Consider the following 19,615-nt stretch of genomic DNA (forward strand, 5'->3'; position numbering starts at 1 on the left):
AAAATCTCACCCGGTAGTACATCTACTTTTAGCTTTACCGTCTTATCAACGTCTTTAATAAATAGTGACAGAAGCTAAGGTTGATAGAAATAAAGGAAAAGAAAATTAAAAGAAATAAGTCATGGATAAGGAAGGAACACATAGTAGATGAGAGACTATAAGGATCGACTTAAATGCGCAAAGTAAACATTACTCCGAATATCGCTTTTGTCTTAGAGATGTTAATTGATGAGAAATTGTCTCCCCATGTTTGAAAGAGCACGATTGCATTGTTAGTCGTCTAATAGCTATATACAACTACTCGTATATTAAATGTCGTAAGCTAGATGAAAATTATTAAAATAAGTTATCCCCATATATATTCTCAAGTCTTCCTTGTCTGCTTTAATTTATTTGAAGGCGTAGTTACCCTGTATAAAAAAGTACATTTTGGATGACAGGTATTGTCAGACTTTACATATTTTATATTTTATTGTTTCTTTTAACAAAAAATATAAAAACATTTTCTTAAACAGCTGGAAAGCTTGAAGCTCGATTAGTCGGGGGAAGGCAGTCGGCGGGGCGCCTTGAAATTCTGTACAATGGAACATGGAATACAGTTTGTGACGATGGCTTTCGAGATGTTGACGCACAGGTTGCTTGCAGGATGCTTGGCTTTGGAAGGTTTAAAACTCCTTTATACCATTTCAAGTCCTAATGCTTTCTCGTTATTTGTTTTAATACCTTAAGACTTTAATTTAACTCTTACCGAAACCTTAATTTACAAAATAGATATTTAAAAGACTAAATAATAGTGATGTACCAGTTAACACACATGCACCTGAAAATATTATAGTTGCTTTCAGACAGAATAACCAATGAAAATATTATAAAAATTATTAAGATTAAATTCCTTTTTTTCAAGAAACAAAATTTGACCGTAATAACATCTTCAAATACCATCCGTCTAATCATGCACTCTATTTTTTATCAACGCATACACAAGGGATGAAACCAAATGACAAGATTTAGAAAACATTTATATATATATATAAGAAAATGAACATCACGCATGTGTTTCTACATTGGTGGGATTTGTTGAATTTATGTTTGTGTGTGTTATTTATATTTTTTTAAATCTCATGCCTATCTAACTATCATATACATACATTTTAAATCCACCGTGTGCAATTAGTCTAATTATTTGTTTGCTTTGCATTATCTCTTGCAGCTCAGGTGCTGTGGCTGTGGCCTCTGACACCTTCGGACCGGGTCAAGGCCGTATTTTACTTGACGAGGTTAACTGTCTTGGAACCGAAACCAGCTTGGAACAATGCTCCCATAGCGGCTTTTTTCACCACGACTGTACACATAATGAAGATATCGGAATCAGCTGTGAGACCCGTAAGACATTTTTGATGAAAGAGTTTTGACTGATGGTCATGTTCCATACTCACGATTTGCATAGAATGCTTAACTCTTTGCGGACAATAGAGCTTCTATTTACTGACGATGTATAACATCAGTTCTCTACCATTATTTATTGTTCTCGCGGTCTATAGAGATCGTATTACCCGAAGCACGCTTAGTGAGCGGAAGGAGTTGGGAGGGACGTTTGGAAATTTTGTACAACGGACAATGGAGCACAGTGTGTGATGATCAATTTGGAACAGAAGAAGCCCAAGTGACCTGCAGGATGCTTGGCTATCGCAGGTAATCTGTGTAACCCTTAAATATTACATAACGTTCAAAACACTATTACAACGAGATTTGGGTTTAATGATGTTAATTTCCAGTGTTTGGGTGTAAATTATACAACGAATTTTAAATGAATAAAAAAGGATTTTTGAATTGTGCGACACTATTTTGTTCATTAGTCGCCAAACAATGTAAGTTTAAAATAAATGCACTGATATAAAAGTGGTATCAAGGTAATTTAGCTGACATAGCTCACCTTTTTTTAAATTGTATTACTAATGAACAATTGAGTAACTGTATATACAACAGTAAGCTCAAAAAGAAACTAAGACATTTTTCAAGTATCACTTTTTTCTTGACATAAAGTATATTAGCCACTAGTAACTAGGCCTCTTTGCCCGCCTTCCGACGATCTGAGACAAACATGCTTACCTGTCGAGTGAACCTAATACTTTCGACAAAATAAGAACAGAAACATAATGATATTGACAGTTTTTAATTTTACTTGCCTAATGCATACATATTTAGTCACATTAATTTTATTCTACTTGCTTCTACGTGACATTTAGCAAAATGCTGCAAAAGTATATTGACAAAAAGCTGCAATGGAATGTTCTTTGATGCCAGAATTTTTGATTAAGGTACTTTCTACTGTATCTGTAACAGTTCAAAAGCAGTATCAGTTAGCTCCTCTGTGTATGGAGGAGGCCAAGGCAGTATCATACTCGACGATGTAAACTGCCGGGGTACAGAGGACAATCTAATACAGTGCTCCCATGATGGACTTTACAGACACAACTGCCAACACAGCGAGGACATTGGTGTCATATGCATCAACGGTGAGCTGTGTCTCCAACTTTCTTGTGACAGTAAAAACGTGCTAAAATAATTAGATTGCTATGTTTCAAAATGTGAGCATGTTTGTCTTTCATCCTATTTCCCAATGCATCCTCCATTCTCGAAACATAGCAATTTCATCCATAATACGTTAATGTGAACTTACTTTTCCTCAGATGCTTCAAGGGTACGATTAACGGGAACATGGCGCCTCAGCCTACTCATGGGTCGCGCCGACATTCTGATTAATGGCGAATGGAGCATGTTGTGTGACATCAACGTGACAATGGCAACAGTTATTTGCAGACATCTCGGCTATCCATCGTGAGATATTTAAATATGTCAATCAAGTTAGCAAGTAAAAGAATAGCATCAATTACTCGTTAAACCCCCACCAGCATAAAAAAGAAAATTAAAAAATGCATACACATTAAAGTTGTATATTATTTCCTTCACGAAATTTAAATCCATACACTGAAGCAGTTATAATATGATGAGCTAAAAAGTTCTTAGTTTAGACGTAGTTCAGGTAACAGACATTTACACTATCGTAATTATGTATTCAAATCAGATATGACCTGAAAGGTGTTGGTGATAAAATGTCCTCTTACTATGGAAAAAGAAAGATGAGAGGTTGTAGTATACGATGCAACAGCACCACTAAGTTCATGATCACATCTAATCCCGATCTCTCTCTCTATATATATATATGAGTCTGCATATTCAGTAAAAAAAAAAAAAAAAAAAACAAATATCCTGCATTGTGTTACATTTACTAGAAGGGTAGCAAAGGTTGTTGATGCCTCGACATTTGGACCTTTGCAAGGCCGATTCCTTAACGTCGGACTGAATTGCTTTGGTAATGAACAGAACATCTTTAGCTGCTTTACGCACATCTATGGCTACAGAAACAGCTGTCCTACATGGCAAGGGGGTGTCATCTGCAGTAATAGTAAGACATTATTTATTTAAGCATCCTTTTATCTTGAAAACATATTTTTTAACAAATTGTTAGAATTTCCTTCTGAAAATATCTACACTTGTAACAGAAATTTATATGTATTATCTTAAAGTAAGAAATTAAAAAAACTTAAGATATGGATATCTCTTTTATGATCATTTTACAGTAGTTGACAACCCAGCATATATATATATACCCACACACGCAAGCATACACCAACACAAATCATTAGCGTCATAATACATACATCTTTTGCCACAAACAAGGAATTAATAGATATATGACTTTCTTTCCATATGTTACAGCAAACCATTTCCTTTACATTGTAATAGCAGCTAATTCAGCAGCCAATAGTTATCCCCTATTAGAAGGAACAAATATAATTCTGAAGTGCGAGGGAACCGAACGTGATCAGATGATAACAAACTTCACCTGGCCGGAGACTGCAGGTGGCCGTCCTTTAGGTGAATACCTGACCTTTGACAACGTGACCAGAGAACATAATGGAAGACGAGTGAAGTGTGAAGGCAGCTATCTCTCCAGTGGGGTCAGACATTCTACAGTCAGTGAATTCGTAGTGTTGCAGGCTTATTGTAAGTTTGTGTCGTGATTGTTGCTAGAAAGCTTTTTTTCTTATAATTCTAGTATGCATGATGAATTGAAGTCAGTCATCGTTACCTAATTAAGGTTCCTAGAAATTTTTATACGCTACATCCCAATGTGAATTTAATTTGTTAATATGATTTGTGACAAAAAATAGCTAAAGGGTCAACGATATATTTGATATATTATACTTTGTTTCAGATCATCCTTTCATCAGCGTAACATTTCATGATAATGAATGTGAACCTGTCATTGGCTTTCCCAACCACTGCGCGGTTACCGAGGGAGACAATTTTACACTTCATTGTGAAGCTGACAGCAACCCTCCTCCTTCTTCTATCACGTGGTCTGGAAAAGTTAGCAGCAGTACCAAACATATGTCGATCATATCAGCCAACCGATCACAACACAGTGGCGAATACATGTGTACTGTTGTCACACAATCTGGTACTAATGACACACGTCTTCCTCTGAGATCGTCGCATCAACTCACTGTCCTCATCAAATGTAATAGAATATTTTAAACTGTTATTCAGTACCAGTTGAATACATCTTATTATTCAAATTTCATAATCGTATTTTTATCAAATATTAGTGTTTTCTTTATAAAACGGGGTTTTTACAAGCCATTTTTTACATCTTTCTTTTTCAATTTTGTTGTTACTTTAGACCCATCGACTGTGCTGAGGTTTCGGTTCAATGGCGAAGACAACAAGACAGTCATTGTTGCTGAGAACTCCAGAGTGGATTTATTGTGTCAGGCTGACGGAAGACCCACACCACAGATGTCGCTTGTTAGCATCAAAGACAACAACCACATGTTGAGCTCAACGTCTCCAGGTGACATACAGGTGACGGAAAGCACAGAAGAACTAAGCTACACAATGAATCAAGTTCAGTGTGAACACGCGGGGGACTACAGGTGTGAAGTGAACAACGGAATTGGAAATGATAGTCATACTGTAAAACTTCTTGTTTTTTGTAAGTCTGTATTTCTTTTATCTTTCTTCCTGTTCTTATAAAATTTCGCATAAAAAAACAATGTTTTAAATAAGACAGTTCTATTGGCAATGACATAACAAGCTAACAATGTTTTTCAGCTGATAATTGTCGAAATGTACATCATCAACCTTATGCATTTGTTTTGTATCATTGAATCGTTTGATGCATTCCATTTGTATGTGATTATAATAGAAAATACAATTTTAAAACTGTTTTTGATATCGTGTGTAGGTGCTCCGAGAAGAAATAAGTCTCAAGAGCAGGTTCATTTGCTGGATGTAGAAATTCCCGATGCTTCGCTCACACTTGAAATGACTGCGTACCCAACACCTTACGTAGCGGATATAATGTACCTTGGAGAGGTTTTAAATGACAAAAACAAGGGCGTTATGGTTGAGAACACGCTAAATGTCACGTGTCATGTCAACAGCAGTTCACCTTCCCTTGTTATCTGTAATGTCTCTATAGTCAATCTGACACACGTTTCTCAAGGCTTTTATACGATTGTATTCAAGAACAGCATTGGGGAGTTGGACATTGTGATAAAAATAGGGCGTGAAGGTGAGGCAACGCACGTCAGTTTTTTTGTATATATATTTTGTGATTGTCTTTGATATGCTGTTTAAAAAAATGATTAGTACATAATTTCCCAAAACGGTTGATGTTTTACACATTTAATTTCATGAACATGTCTCCAAAACTATAACATAAACTTTATACCAAATATAAAGTCATGTTATATTTTCGACAAAACCTCCTTTCCTTCACACTAATTAGAATTCTTTATATATAGTTGACTGTTTAACGAAAACTACAACATGTGGTAACTCAGTGACAGGGACCAAGGATCAAACATCTTCCCTTCCAGTAGGAGCAATCGCTGGTGGAAGTGGTGCTGCAGTAGTCGTTGTTCTGGCTATCATCGTCGTTGCTGTTGTAACTCGGCGTTATAAACTAAGAGGTATGCAATTTATTGACTCATATTCTTTGCTTTGAGTGCATTTGTCAAATTTGCTTGAATGCCAGCTTTAAAGGGTAAAAATGTTATTTAAAGTACAAAATAACGAGAAGTAAAACTATTCTAGAATTATATACCTAATAAAATGCTTGCTGACAGAAAATATACTTTTTTCTCTGGATAAAACGAATTCTTTGTTAGTTACATTACTTTTATATCATTAACGAGGACCTACTTTTAACAGAGCCCGACAGCATTTATGACAGTCGGAACACAAGGCAACATTGCGAGTCTCACTACGATGGACCTTCAGTGAAGAGAGCAATGAGTAATGAGGTGTTTACAATGAGCGATGCAGTTAGCACTGAGCCTGGTGAGTATCCACTAGATTCACATTTTTCTAAATCATTTTCTTTCGTTTGCAGATTAATGCGAACAATGTTTAACCTTAAAGAATCATAACCTAAAAAATGTTTATAGGGCATAAAAAAATTAAAACATTAAAACTTTTTTATGCCTTCTTCATTTATTTTTTTATGACATCTTTCTTTTAGCTACATGACTGAATTACTGTTGACTGAGGTAAACATGTATATCAATCTCAATAACTAGCTTCGAAATAAAATTTTTAAATCATAAATACATGCTTCTGTTTTACATACATTCAATTTTTGTTGCAGAAAGAGCTGGATGTTGGAATGCCACCTATATATGAAAATGTGGACTTTGTCAATAAATAAAATAATCCAAAGCGCCTAAAAAGATTTTTTAAGATAAACCTTTGTGTATCTGCACCTGAAAAACGTTGAGCTTTATTGTCGATAACAACAGTTAATTTCTCGACTGAGTCAAAAGAAAAAAATTACCATGAGTCAATTTTTTAAAAATAAGGTTAATAAAATTAAAGTTAAAAGTACAATATTAACAGGCTCTCATTAACTTACTTCTCATAAGCTAAAGTAAGGCTAATAAGATAGCACACAAACTTACCTTGGATTTATTTATCTTTATTTAAAATTTTTTGTATATAAAAGAAACAAAACGGAATAACATCATCTACCAGTTTCAAATGTGTCTTCGATTGATCCTGCCTAGACCTTGACAACTTTGGTGAAACCCCATGCTACGAATAACATTTCGTAGAAAGGGACCTATTTTATATTTGTTGATACATATGGTTACTGATTGGCTGAAAAGGATCTAACTGATTCTTCTGAAAAAAAGCCTGGTAGCACACTTTGCATTCATCTTTCAGAGTAAAATGTTTCCGGAAACAATACTTTAAAAAAAAGAATAAACCAAGGAAGTTTATACCAAGCGTAAATACGTATAAGTATGTAACTAATATGTCATTTTATATTTGCCACTATTTGAATTTGAAACTTAATAAAGAAAATAAGCAATTGAGTCTTTTAAATTTTTTAAAGTGTTCTTGCTGCAGTCTCAGGAGCACGTGAGATATTTTAAGAGAATAATTACAATAAATTGCACATGGCACCAGTCACTAAACAATTTAATACTCACCTTGGTGGACAACACGTCCCTAGCGGCATCTTGCGATAGCAATATAGCTTTTGCATAAAACAAAAAAAAGAAGTAATATACTTTTAGGCTAAATAGGCGTTTCACGGATTCCATTATACACAACTGAAAATATTTAACAGTCAAGTTTTGACTCTGACCCCTGTTGAACATTGGGAATGAAGTGTTATGGCAGTGTTGTGTACATCAATCGGATAGAGACAAAACATTAGTTTCTTTAACTTTACCAGAATGCTTTATTCTGTAGTTACATGAAGGAAACTTTGTAAGTATAAGAACCTTATTATCCCTGGCTTAGGCGTATGACATACTTAAATCTGTTCTGACTACTGCATACACACATTTTTAAAACAAGCACTGTTACAATTGGGAAAGAGTAGAATGCGGCACTATTAAACGATTATGGAGGTCAAACACACACACACAGAGCTGTCAGTGTTTTATTTAACGTAGCTGTGCCTATGTTTAGAGTGGTTAAAGTTAGCTAATATGCTGTAAAATGATTATCTAACAAGACAGTCTGACACCTACAGTTCTTCTGGCTTGAAGACACATACAGCCTAAAACATGTATTCTTCATCATGTCGTTTGTGACTTATACACGTACCTTGAAATCTCACACTCGTAATTTTTTAGTACAGATCTTGATCAAACTAAGTTTGTTTCACGCGTAACATGTTAATAACTGAAAATACATTAAAAAATACTTCATGGATGGATTATTGAGTGTCGATATTTTAAAGTAACTAAACGTTTCTTTCTGCCATTTGTAATGGTATTTTTTATCTTCTTGTGGATTTTATAGGTGACAGCCTAATTTTACATAACAACCAAGGCTTCACCACACACGACCAAGATAATAGCAATTATACTGGCGCTAACTGCGCTGTATTATACCACGGCGCCTGGTGGTACAAAGCGTGTCACGCCTCCAGCCTCAACGGACTTTACAAGTTTGACGGGGCCGGTGGTGGTGACAGCATTGTATGGTATAAAGCCAATAATTATAGCAGAGTCTTCACTTTCTCGGAGATGAAATTTAAGGCAGAGTGACATTGCAGTCCACTACCTTTAACCTCAGCGTACGACACTGGATGCTTCATGCTGATGCTGTGTTCACATAACACTAACGCGACCTATGTAGCTCTTTGTTTTATCCCAGGATCTCAACATGTTGTTCTCGATGATTAAAACAACGCTGTTTTCACTTTCTATGGGTCTTGTGGAAATTCCGATGCGTATGTGTGTATCTGTATGTAAAAACCAATTCTATACACTAAGTACAAATTGAATACCTGCGGATATATCATTATTTCCTTTCTAGTTCATAGACAGGACTGAAATGTTCAGGTTGTAAACACGATTAGTACTGAAGGTGGTTGACAGCAGGCGTTAACGGTCAACTAATGGCGATGGCCTTTCTTTTATTTTTTTTACTTTGTCCAAAAGTATTCTTGCTTAATATAAGGAGTTATTTTTTCGCATACTTTCACATTTACTCATTAATGGACACATTGCATTATTTAATAATATCATTATAAAAGGTAAGATATTGTGAAAAAACTTAGCTAAAGAAAATAAAAATAATCTTACATTTTGAGTGATGTTGAGAAAAAACTTGTCGAGCAATAATTTCTAACTAAGGGTCAATTTAAAGATTACGATCTGAGAGATAACTATCAACACATCATTTCTATCCTGATATAGCAAGCAAGTATAGCAAGCAAAACCTGGAGAAAAAAAGTAGCTTCTTCAAAACACTTACTCCCCCCATCGGTCACAGTGAGAACACGTGGGTGTACCCTAATACTCCAATGTTCGCTGTGAAACATGTTGTGATAAAATCACCTAACCACGTTTGAATAGTACTTTAAACTTGTAAGGGAATCAATTTTGTAGTATTTTTTAATAATTCATCATGTGATATGTGTGACTAGATGTGTATGGTTAAAAATATTCTGCTCTCACGCAGCATGTGGTGACTGTTTTACTGCTTTTAAAAAAATATTCCATATGCTTAACAAAATTTTCATTTTCCTTCACCTATGATTTAAGACAGCCATAAGTATGTTTCTCTGCTTCTTAGACCGATTAAAGAACATAAAGACAGAAATCAGATTGTGTATTTTTAAAGAAAAACTGATGCAAGTGTTTTAGATTAAAAAAAATAATATAACTGTTAAAACAGACAGTACTGTAATAAACATCCACATGCACACACACACACACATATATCGCATGGTAGAACCTCAAGTACTCTTACTTGACCTCCTCTCTGGTGACAGTCCTTCCCTTGCACCGTGTTAATAAGTACATCCTTGTTAGCAGTCACTTTCTGCGAAATCCAATATTCAGCGAAGGTCACAGAAAGTGGTAAGCCAATGGAAAATGCCTTTTTTCCCCTAAACATAAAGTGAGTTTAAAGCCTGCAAGTGTTCTTTACACCTGTAGCCGTAGTATTAAAGTGGGGACAAAATGGCCTGAGGGCAATAAAACACGAATAGTGTCCAAGGGGTTTGAACACCGTTTTATACATCTTTGGAAATAATTGTCTTTTTCTCGAGTTCCAAGTCTTGCCCTTTATAAAAGACTTCCTCTCGCTTAATTAGTACCGACACCTGAGCGTAATTTGCACGGGGTGTCCGACCCTATTGCAAGACAAAACCGATTGTGTTGCTGGGGTTTGTCAAGAGGCAGGTTGGGTGAAAACCACTGGTCCCACCGGCCTACCCCATCCCGTAACGAAAACACTTGAGCGTCAGTGAGCAATAGTCATCAGCGTTTCAAAGAATCCGGCTAGTCTTAAACATAGATATATATATGAATAAGTGGAAAACCTCATACTACTTCTTTAGGCAAGTAAGCAGCACTCGTTAAAGTGTCGAATTAGAGAAGCCAGAATGATGTAATTAATGTGAATAAGGCTAGTTATTGGAAACTCAACAGTTTGTAGGTTGTGCTTTAACCTGTGGACACGTTTCCCGTGTACTAGAATTAACACGCAGACCAACAAAAGTACAACAAACTTATAAAAATATGTAGGTGGTGGTGGAAAGGAGTATAGCAGGTATGGTTTTTTAATGTACTGAGCCTATCGGTCCTGCGTCAAAAATTTTCTTTTAAGTTAGAGTGAATAGAAGTTATTGTAAACATGCACTTTACTGTTGTTATCATTGTTGTTATTATTATCATCATTATTTTTATATGCTATATATGTACTTGTTAAGCAGACCGCTATGATACATATGTAGGCAATGGATGAATATATCAAAACAAACCACTTTAGAAGTAAGGGAAATTCTTAATTATGTACTTAAGTACGAGGACCAAGTGCAGAGGTCGTACCATCAACCTTTATACTCCATTCAAAATGCTCAGGACTCAAGTTTTCAGTCTCACCGTACCACCTAGGTCTAGGTTCGTCCTTAGACAATTAAATGCAGTGCTATGAAACTTTTATGTCCAGCAGTCTGAAGAAGACAAAATGTTATTTTATTGTGACTTTATTATTATGTCAAAATTTATAATAATATAAAATAGAATTTGTAAGTATAGACATTTCAAAGTAACCATAGTAACCTACAAAAGCTTTACGTGAGGAGCGATTAATGGAGACTTGGAGACGCTCTCCACCACCAGTTTCTTAACCAAGAACAAATTATTCCACTTCTTATAATCTTTAAGAATATACTATGGAAGATAACTCTGTCAAAGAAGTTGAGATTAACAGAATCTGGACAAAGGCTTTTCATACTGAAAGTATTGGCTGGAGCATAAGTGTTCTGAGAAAAAAAAATTCAAACGGAAAAAGCGTCGGCCACGGACCAATGCAAACGTGTTTACGCCTAAAGAAACCTGTCTACTGGACGGGTCTGGGATGTGGTGCTGCTTGCTGATGACATGGGTGTCACCAAGTTAATACACCCAGAACATAACGAATTGTATCAGTACAAAAAATATTTTGAAGTTGTCCCGGCTTAGTCCACTACCCCTTTAGGCACACTCCGCTTACTCCATAATGTTGTACCTACGGATTATGTATATTGGTCTTAATGCTCTGTGCTTGATAATTCTTATTCTTATTGTACGTGTGTCATTATGTGTAGGTGCGTGTGTAATAGTGCTTTCGTAGTGGGGGGCGAGATGTGTGTGTTTGTTTCGTTAGTAAAGCATTCGGCTCACGTCCACACGAGGAAATGCACCTTAGAATTATTATCGTAAATAATAAAAAAAATTCTGTTATTATAGTTCTTAAATTATTGAATAGATGACTAGATGCGTTTGTTTTTGATTCTAACCTAATTAACTACTAGAGTGAGATTATATAATACTCGTATATAATTGTTATGTGTTCGTGACCGAAATGAAGCAATAGATGATATAAGATCGTAACATAATCTCTGTGACTGTAATGGGGGCTCTCTGTCTTTTCATTTATAATTTTGATCTGTATGGGCGATCATACAAGCTCTCAACTCGTTTCGTGCTTGGCACACACTAACACTAATTTGCGGCCATTCAGCAGCCCAGGATGTTACACTTACAGAATCCTATAAATAACAGACTTCAATTGCAACGACCTCATTGTTATTCAGTTGTTCTGTTTGACAACGCCCTTCGTTCACTTGAAGAGTATTCCTGTATGGGAGCTACAGCCACAACCACATCATGGAAATGAAGATGACTATGGTGAGACAGTTGCAAATGATTGTTAATACTCATCTTTTATAAGCATTGAACAATACTACTACTAATAATACATTAATACATAAATAAATATATATAGGTTTTGCATGCAGTAGATAAATGGAATCAACTCCGAATATAATATTTAAAGCCGGATTTTTTATTAAAAGACTAAAAATACTTTAAATTGTTGACATTTGATGTTATACCTACGTGCGTGATTATTTTCTAATGTCCTAGCTTCTTTACTTTGTATTTTACTATCTTTATAATAGTATGTCCGTGTTCTTAGGTCGCTTTGTAGCAATATAGTTCATTGCTATTACGACAACAATCAAAACTTACAATAACTGTGATTTTTACAGGGTTTGCTTCTATTATTGGCGATCGTTGTAGCATTGATTCCAAATGTTTCGACAGGAAGCAAGCAAAAGTATGTATATAAGTACAATTGTTACTACATAGGCACACTCAAACATAGTTTATCTCTTTTAATATCTCATTTCCTTCCTTCAGTTACTTATTACAGCTGAATCGACGTATCATTCTTTGTGTGAGTGTGTGTGTTTTGTTGTTATTGTGTGTATGAATTTCTGTAATTGCCACAAAGGTTTTGCAACATATTAATTCTACTATTGCCTGTCTAGGGTATAGAATCTAGCGTCCTACCAGAAACTTCCCAGTGTGATGAAAATGAAATATTTTCTCATGTTATTTAAATTTATTATGTTCATGCTGACCTCAGTATGTGTCTTGGCTAGTTTTGAACCCGGAAATCATTTAGCCCTGGAACCAGAACATTCTGACCTCAGCGAAAACCAAGTGAAGACTAAGTCTGACAGCAAACAACACTCACGAGAAAAGGATGCTGGTGAGAAACTATGTGATAGTTGAACACACGCACACACATTCATACACACTCACTTCTTTTTTCACATACACACTTTCTTTCTCTCTAACACACTATATATTTGTCTTTCATCTTTCCACACACACATAAAAACCTACAAAACAAACGAAAATATAGTCCTGACAAAACAGACACATAAGCAAACGATGACACAAACACACAACATGACCATACTGCACTACATAAACATCATAGAAATCTGTACATTTTCAGGATATGGCATTTTGCACCCGCCTCTCCAGAGTCCTGGTCAAGTCAACACCCGACTACCTGGAGTCGACTTCGCTTTGTACGGGTACAACAGTCTGAAGGGTTGCCCACTGGCACCAGGTCGCGATCCTGGCTTCACCTTGCCCATATTCTCTGCTGACTACAGTGCAGGTCACGTGATCACGGACAATAGCTACAGTGTGCCACGTGGGTGATTCTTGCACCGATGTGTCGTGTGTAACGTCCTTTCCTCAAGGTCATTCAGACGCCCTATGACCTCACCAAGTTTATGAGTCACACAGCGCAACTCGATGGCGGCGGTTGGGGGCCTCCATTTGCGGCCAACCCTGTCTTTCAGAAAATTCTCGCTGAATTGAGGCAGAAAGTCATGATCGTGTCATCAGTCACTTGCAGTTCATATCTTGTTTCTCTTTTACATTTAGAGCCACCGCCATTTCATTCAATGTTCCTAAAGTGGGTCCTGAGACTTAATAATACAAGTGATGAACACCTTTACCTGGAATTACTTGACACCTACGGCACACATTTTGTCTCACAAGTCCGCCTGGGAGCTTCGCTAACTTTGGTGCACAAAATGGAGACTAGCAACTACAACAGGTATGGACAGGGTCACGTGACGGCTGCTGCAAACTATTTATCTGCTTCGCTACTTGGAGAGTCTGAGACCTTAAGTTCCAATCAGAAGAAACAAGCAGACGAGTTTCAAAGTCAAGTAGAGACAAGTACAGTTGGTGTTGGGGTACCTCCCACTACTGGTGCTAGTAGCTTGGCCTGGCTTACACAAGTAGGAAACAACCCGGTCGCCATTAACTATGTCTTGACTCCAATAGACCTTCTGTTCTCAGAAACATTTATCGGGGACTGGGGTCCTCTAAATCGCGACTCTGTTGATCTTGACAAGATAAAAACCAGACTAATAACTATTAAGAAGAAATATTGTCAGACTTTAAAGAAGAAAGGTCAGCTAACTGACTGTGAAGAGCCCACACCTGGATTACATCTCAGTCGTACAAGGCTAATCGGTGTCTCCATCTTCAGAGAGTTTGTATCCGCTGAACACTGTATGGAGGAGTGTTACAAGCTTCCTGACTGTGTGGCCGTCACTTTTTGTCCCGAGTGTGACAGTAACGACAAGGAGTATGAACTTTGTCAGCTTTTACAAGACAGAAGCACATGCAGTGCTGAGACCAACTCTCAGTGGCAAACAATCATCTTTCTAAACAAAATACAAACACTGTTTAAACTGCAAAGTACCACGGTTGCTGACTCCACATCTCAGTCTAAGAATCTCATTGTATCTTCCTCACATGGCTGCTATTCCTCTTGTCTCGATGAAGACAAGTGTCTGGCCGTCACAGTCTACAAAAGCGCTGGGTCAACTCTCAAGTGCACACGCCACACAGGCAATATTCAGAGTTTGAAAGAGGAAACAAGTGCCGACCTGTATTTTGTGTCACCACACTCAAAAAGGACTTCGACAACAAGAAAGATGAAGACCCTAATTCTGAACGACTGGTTCATGGCATCCTGCATCAGCGATGATGGATGTCCTCAGAAGAACACGATGTGCTTTAAGGACAGATGTATTTGTCGTCCTGGGTTGTTCTCTTCAACACGTGACAATGCTTGCTCTCAGAGTAAGTAAATATAAAATTAAATAGCCTACCTAAACACTTGTGAAACTCAGGAGTTGTTGAAAGTAAGGGAATATTTACACCTGACTAACCGCCCAAAATAAAATGAAAATTAAAGATAAAAGGACTAAAATACTCTTTTATAGTTTAAGTATTTATTCTCTTAAAAAGTTAATTTAAAACTTCTAATGACTGAATTGCCAATGTTTATATTAATCTCTATCAGCATGCAGCACAGCCGACCTTCAGAATACATACATGGAGTACCCGGAGAGCGGAATACGAGGACATAATGTCGTTGTCCGGGATCAACTGACTTTAGAAGGATGCAAGACTTTGTGTGTCACAACTTATGGTTGTCTGACCTTTGACTTCAGATGTTTGTAAAATGTATTTTATTTGTCGTAGTTACGATATAAGAGCTTCCATTGCTTACATATCATGCACAATCACATCACAGAGAAATTGTAAAACTCACTTTAAGCTAAACATATTTTTGTTTTCTATTTACCTTTTGTTTGAGTGTTGTGATAATACTTATATTACGCCTACACACTTTTTGTTCAGAATAAATTGAATTTGTGAAGTACGAGATGTGGAATGTATGGTGTTTACACAATTTCTGTGTTTATAATATAGATGATTTACATATTGTTTTAAGATTTCTTTCATAGACAAAGATGATTGTTTAAGCTGTTGAGCTTTCTCTTCGCAAGTGCAAACTGTCTTCACCTGCAGCTATTGTTTTAACTTATGTCTGGACAACTTAGAAATAATTAAGTTAACTGGTTTGGAGAGTGTATTGTATGTCCACAAAAGGATAGTGGTATTGACACTAATATACAATTTTATGATCGGAACCATCAGTTCCAATAGAACATAAGTAACAGTTTTGTGTTTTGTTAGTCTCGACCAGACACAGCTCGCAAAGGAGGGCACGCTGTCGTGCTGAATAACATCACAGCTTTGACGTGCGCATTAGCCTGGTATCCACACACTAGTGTAGGCTGGACCCACTACTAGAGAACCTGCGATGGACTCTTCAGACTCGTATCCTGGACCACAGTGGTACTCACGTGTCGCGTAGTGACTTCGAATGTCCTGACCCCAACAGTCGGTGTCTACTGGGGAAATGTTTATGCCCCACTGGTTTCTTTTTGGACCAAACTGACGTCTCGTGTCGACTTTTTGGTGAGTTAATATTCATTGACATATTCTGCAAGTTCGCTGCTTCTTAAATTACTGAACATGGGGTGGGGTTTAACTTTGTTATCCACAAGAATCAAGGATCTAGCATTTCTTTTATATAACTGATATTTATATTCGACCTTTTAAATCCTGTTATGGAGAAGCTATTGCTTAGCAATTGCTAGCATTCTAAATGTAATAACAATAATTTGTTAGAGTCTAATAAGAATTAGAGAATACACGTCGTTGACACTGTTTACACCTCTGAAGAATCGTGTAAGGACTGGCAGAGGACAGGCGCCATCTCCGGTGTATACAATATCACCGCTGCAAACATGTCGTTGGAAGTCCCATGTGACATGAATAACGGCGGTGGCTGGCTGGTACGTTGAATGTCTTTGAAGTCTATATATGTGTGTCAAGTAGAGCATTCGATTTGCTTTCAACAAGTGACTTGTGTCTGAAAATGATTTGTATTGGCTGTATGTTCAACTGACTGTTCATTAGTCACATTAATGTTATTTTGTTACACAACTTGCATCAGTCTGGGTTGTTGCTCTCACGGAAAATTATAATCTATGATTTGACATACCGAGTGTGTTATTAAAGTGATCCGGCCCTTTAAGATGCAAGATTCTCGTCTACAATTTACTTCTGTTCTCCAGCAAATGTGTATATAAACATTAGAATAATTTGTGTTTCCGCGGACAGGTTTGTCCAGAGACGTCCCGATGGGTCTGTTTGAGTTCTACAGAGAACTGAAAAAAAAAAAAAAGGACTATGAGCAAGGCTTTGGTGACATCACTGGAGAGTTGGCTTGGTAAGTATCAACAACTCTTACTTTGCCCATGGTGGCGACAAGAACATTTGAAATGTGTTCTTCATAACAAGTCGGGCGCTCAAATATTACAGTATGTGTGTATGTTCTACAACATTATGTCTGTTTTTTGTGTCAGTTTTAGAACATAGATTCACAAAACTTAGCAACACGGCAGACTCTGCATCGCTCCGTGTTGACCTCAGTATGGAGGTGAATGAGAGAAGGTCAGTACTATGTATGAGTCTCGTGTTCATTCAGTGTGGGCGTCTGATACAAATATAAGACTCCAGGTTTCTGGTTATTCATGAACGCAAGTAGCGTATAAGAACCTTTACTATCCCTGCTTAGGCTTATGATATACTTCAAATGCTGTTGAACATACTGACTGGACTGGCATACACACTTTTTAAAGCAAGCACGTTTGTTAGCCATGGGCAAAAGTAGATGCAATGCGGGCACTATTAAACAAATATCGAGGTCAATACACACATCCACACAACTCACACAGAGCTGTCAGTGTTTTATTTAAGCACGTAGCTGTTCCTAGTTTAGAGTGGATAACAGGTTAGCTAATATGCTGTAAAATTGCTTTCTAAGCTAAGACAGTCTGACATCTAAGTTATTCCTGGCTTGAAGACGCATAGCAGGCCTAAAACATTTTTCTTGCTTCATTTTTCTTTGTGACACGTACGTTGGAAACTTACACTAGTGAGCGATGCACTTTTATTAACAGATCTTGAATCAGACTGGCGACGCGCTACGAGCTGACGTTTACCGACGCCGTAACTATCACGCATGTTAATAACTGAAATACGTTAAAAATACTTCATGGATATCGAGTTAATGAGAGGTCTGTATTTAAAGTAACTGTTTCGTAAAAGCGTTTCTGTCTACCATTTGTAATGGTATTTTTTATCTTGCTGCTTGATATTTTGGTACGGCGCGGCGAGGGACAAGCCTCAGTAATATACATAACAACCAAGGCTTCAATCCACAGCACGACGGCAAGAGGAATGACCAATTACAATGGTCCCTACCTAGCGCTGTATTATTCACGTAGCCTGGTGGTAGCGCGAGCTGGTGATATGGGGGGGAGCCTGTCACATCTCCAACCTCAAGGACGCTTACAAGTCTGACGGGTCGCGTTGATAGTCACGGGGCAATTGGCGCATGGCATTATGCCGGGCATAATGATGTACAGAAGCTCTCACGTTTTCTCGGAGATGAAATTTAAGGCAGTGTGACAAAATTTGCCAGTGCACGCCTTTCGATTGCTAACCTCAGCGCTGCGACACTCGATGCTTCATGTGCTGATGCTGTGTTCACATAACACTAAACGCGACGCGTGTAGTTAACCTTCAGTTTTCTCCAATTATTATCATATCATGTTGTTGCTAACAGAATATAAAATTTTTTTTTTTCACTTTCTATGGGCTTGTGGAAATTCTCTTGCTGTATATAGTGTGTATCTGTTGTAAAAACCAATTCTATACACTAAATGCATGAATTGAATACGCACGGATGCTATAATTATTGTCTTTCTAGTTCATAGACAGGACGGAAATGTTGCAGGGATGTAAACACGATTAGTGCGTGAAGGTGGTTGACAGCAGCGTTACCGCTGAACTTATAGGGGCGATGGCTATTACGCTTTTACTCTTGCTACTTGTCAAAAGTGATTTTTCAGCAGACTTGCACGTAGGTTAGTCATAACGGCGACCATATCTACCTTATTTAAATACTCAGAATTATAAAAGGTAAGATATTGTAAAATCGCTCAGCTTAAGAAATTAAAAACGATTTTAGCATAATGAACTGAGATGTTGAGGCAAAAATAGTCGCAGCAATAATTTTTAAGGCATCAGAGACTCTTTTAAAATTAAAATGGCAGAACAGCTGTGGTTTGTTCAGCGATCTGATGAGATAACTATGCAACCATAATATCTATCGGGCTGATATTGAGAGTATCGCAAGCAAAGCCTGGAGAAAGAAAAGTAGCAAACACTTACCCCTAGCGGTCACAATGAGGACATGTGGGTGTACCTAAACTATGTTTGCTGCAAAAGCTGTTGTGTAAACCTTAGCCTAACCACGTTTGAAATAGTAGGCTTAAGCTTGTAAAGGGAATTATTTGTAGTATTTTTTAATAATTCATCATGTGTTATGTGTGACAAATGTGTATGGTTTAGGTAAGCCGTGACCACCGAATCAGCTAGGTCTATTCGCTGCTCGACCAGGCAAAGGCACCTCAAGCACTGGATGGGGTCGGACTGGCGTGTTTTACTTGCTGTTAAAATAATTTATTCCATTATGCTTAGCAAAATTTCATTTCCTTTAACTATGATTGAAGAAGTGATGCCGCAACCTTCTTTTGGCCTGCGGCATATCCATCGGAAGCCGTGTCCCCGCGGCCACTTCACCGAAAAAATACAAAAAGGAAAAAAATAGAGCAGATACCATTTTATTAGAAACAAGTTGTACTTACCAATTATTATGTAAGTAATTAGTGGCATATTTTGAAAGTTGTTTCCCCGAATCCAACTTCTGAAGTGTCCGGCCTCACGTT

The 19,615-nt window shown here is 37.2% G+C and overlaps 3 protein-coding genes across 3 annotated transcripts in view; all 3 read left to right on the plus strand.

Moving 5' to 3' along the window:
* The first annotated feature begins 121 nt into the window (after positions 1 to 121).
* LOC112567592 (neurotrypsin-like) lies at positions 122 to 1,696 on the plus strand. Its single transcript, XM_025244288.1, has 4 exons — positions 122 to 143; positions 516 to 663; positions 1,211 to 1,383; positions 1,542 to 1,696. The coding sequence occupies exons 1-4, from the start codon at positions 122 to 124 to the stop codon at positions 1,694 to 1,696; spliced, it is 498 nt and encodes a 165-aa protein (XP_025100073.1).
* Positions 1,697 to 4,390: 2,694 nt separating this feature from the next.
* LOC112569316 lies at positions 4,391 to 6,997 on the plus strand. Its single transcript, XM_025247085.1, has 6 exons — positions 4,391 to 4,585; positions 4,748 to 5,059; positions 5,312 to 5,641; positions 5,913 to 6,041; positions 6,283 to 6,411; positions 6,719 to 6,997. Exons 1-6 carry the CDS (start codon positions 4,456 to 4,458, stop codon positions 6,751 to 6,753), a joined length of 1,065 nt encoding a protein of 354 aa, XP_025102870.1. The 5' UTR covers positions 4,391 to 4,455; the 3' UTR covers positions 6,754 to 6,997.
* Positions 6,998 to 17,009: 10,012 nt separating this feature from the next.
* Positions 17,010 to 19,615, plus strand: part of LOC112567593 (deleted in malignant brain tumors 1 protein-like) — a 12,825-nt gene continuing 10,219 nt past the window's right edge. Inside the window, exons 1-2 of the mRNA XM_025244289.1 lie at positions 17,010 to 17,049; positions 17,186 to 17,259. Of these exons, the coding sequence (XP_025100074.1) occupies positions 17,010 to 17,049; positions 17,186 to 17,259 (114 nt within the window). The remainder of the gene's footprint in view (positions 17,050 to 17,185; positions 17,260 to 19,615) is intronic.

Source organism: Pomacea canaliculata, linkage group LG7, assembly GCF_003073045.1.
Source record: "Pomacea canaliculata isolate SZHN2017 linkage group LG7, ASM307304v1, whole genome shotgun sequence".
Classification (NCBI taxonomy): Eukaryota; Metazoa; Mollusca; class Gastropoda; order Architaenioglossa; family Ampullariidae; genus Pomacea; species Pomacea canaliculata.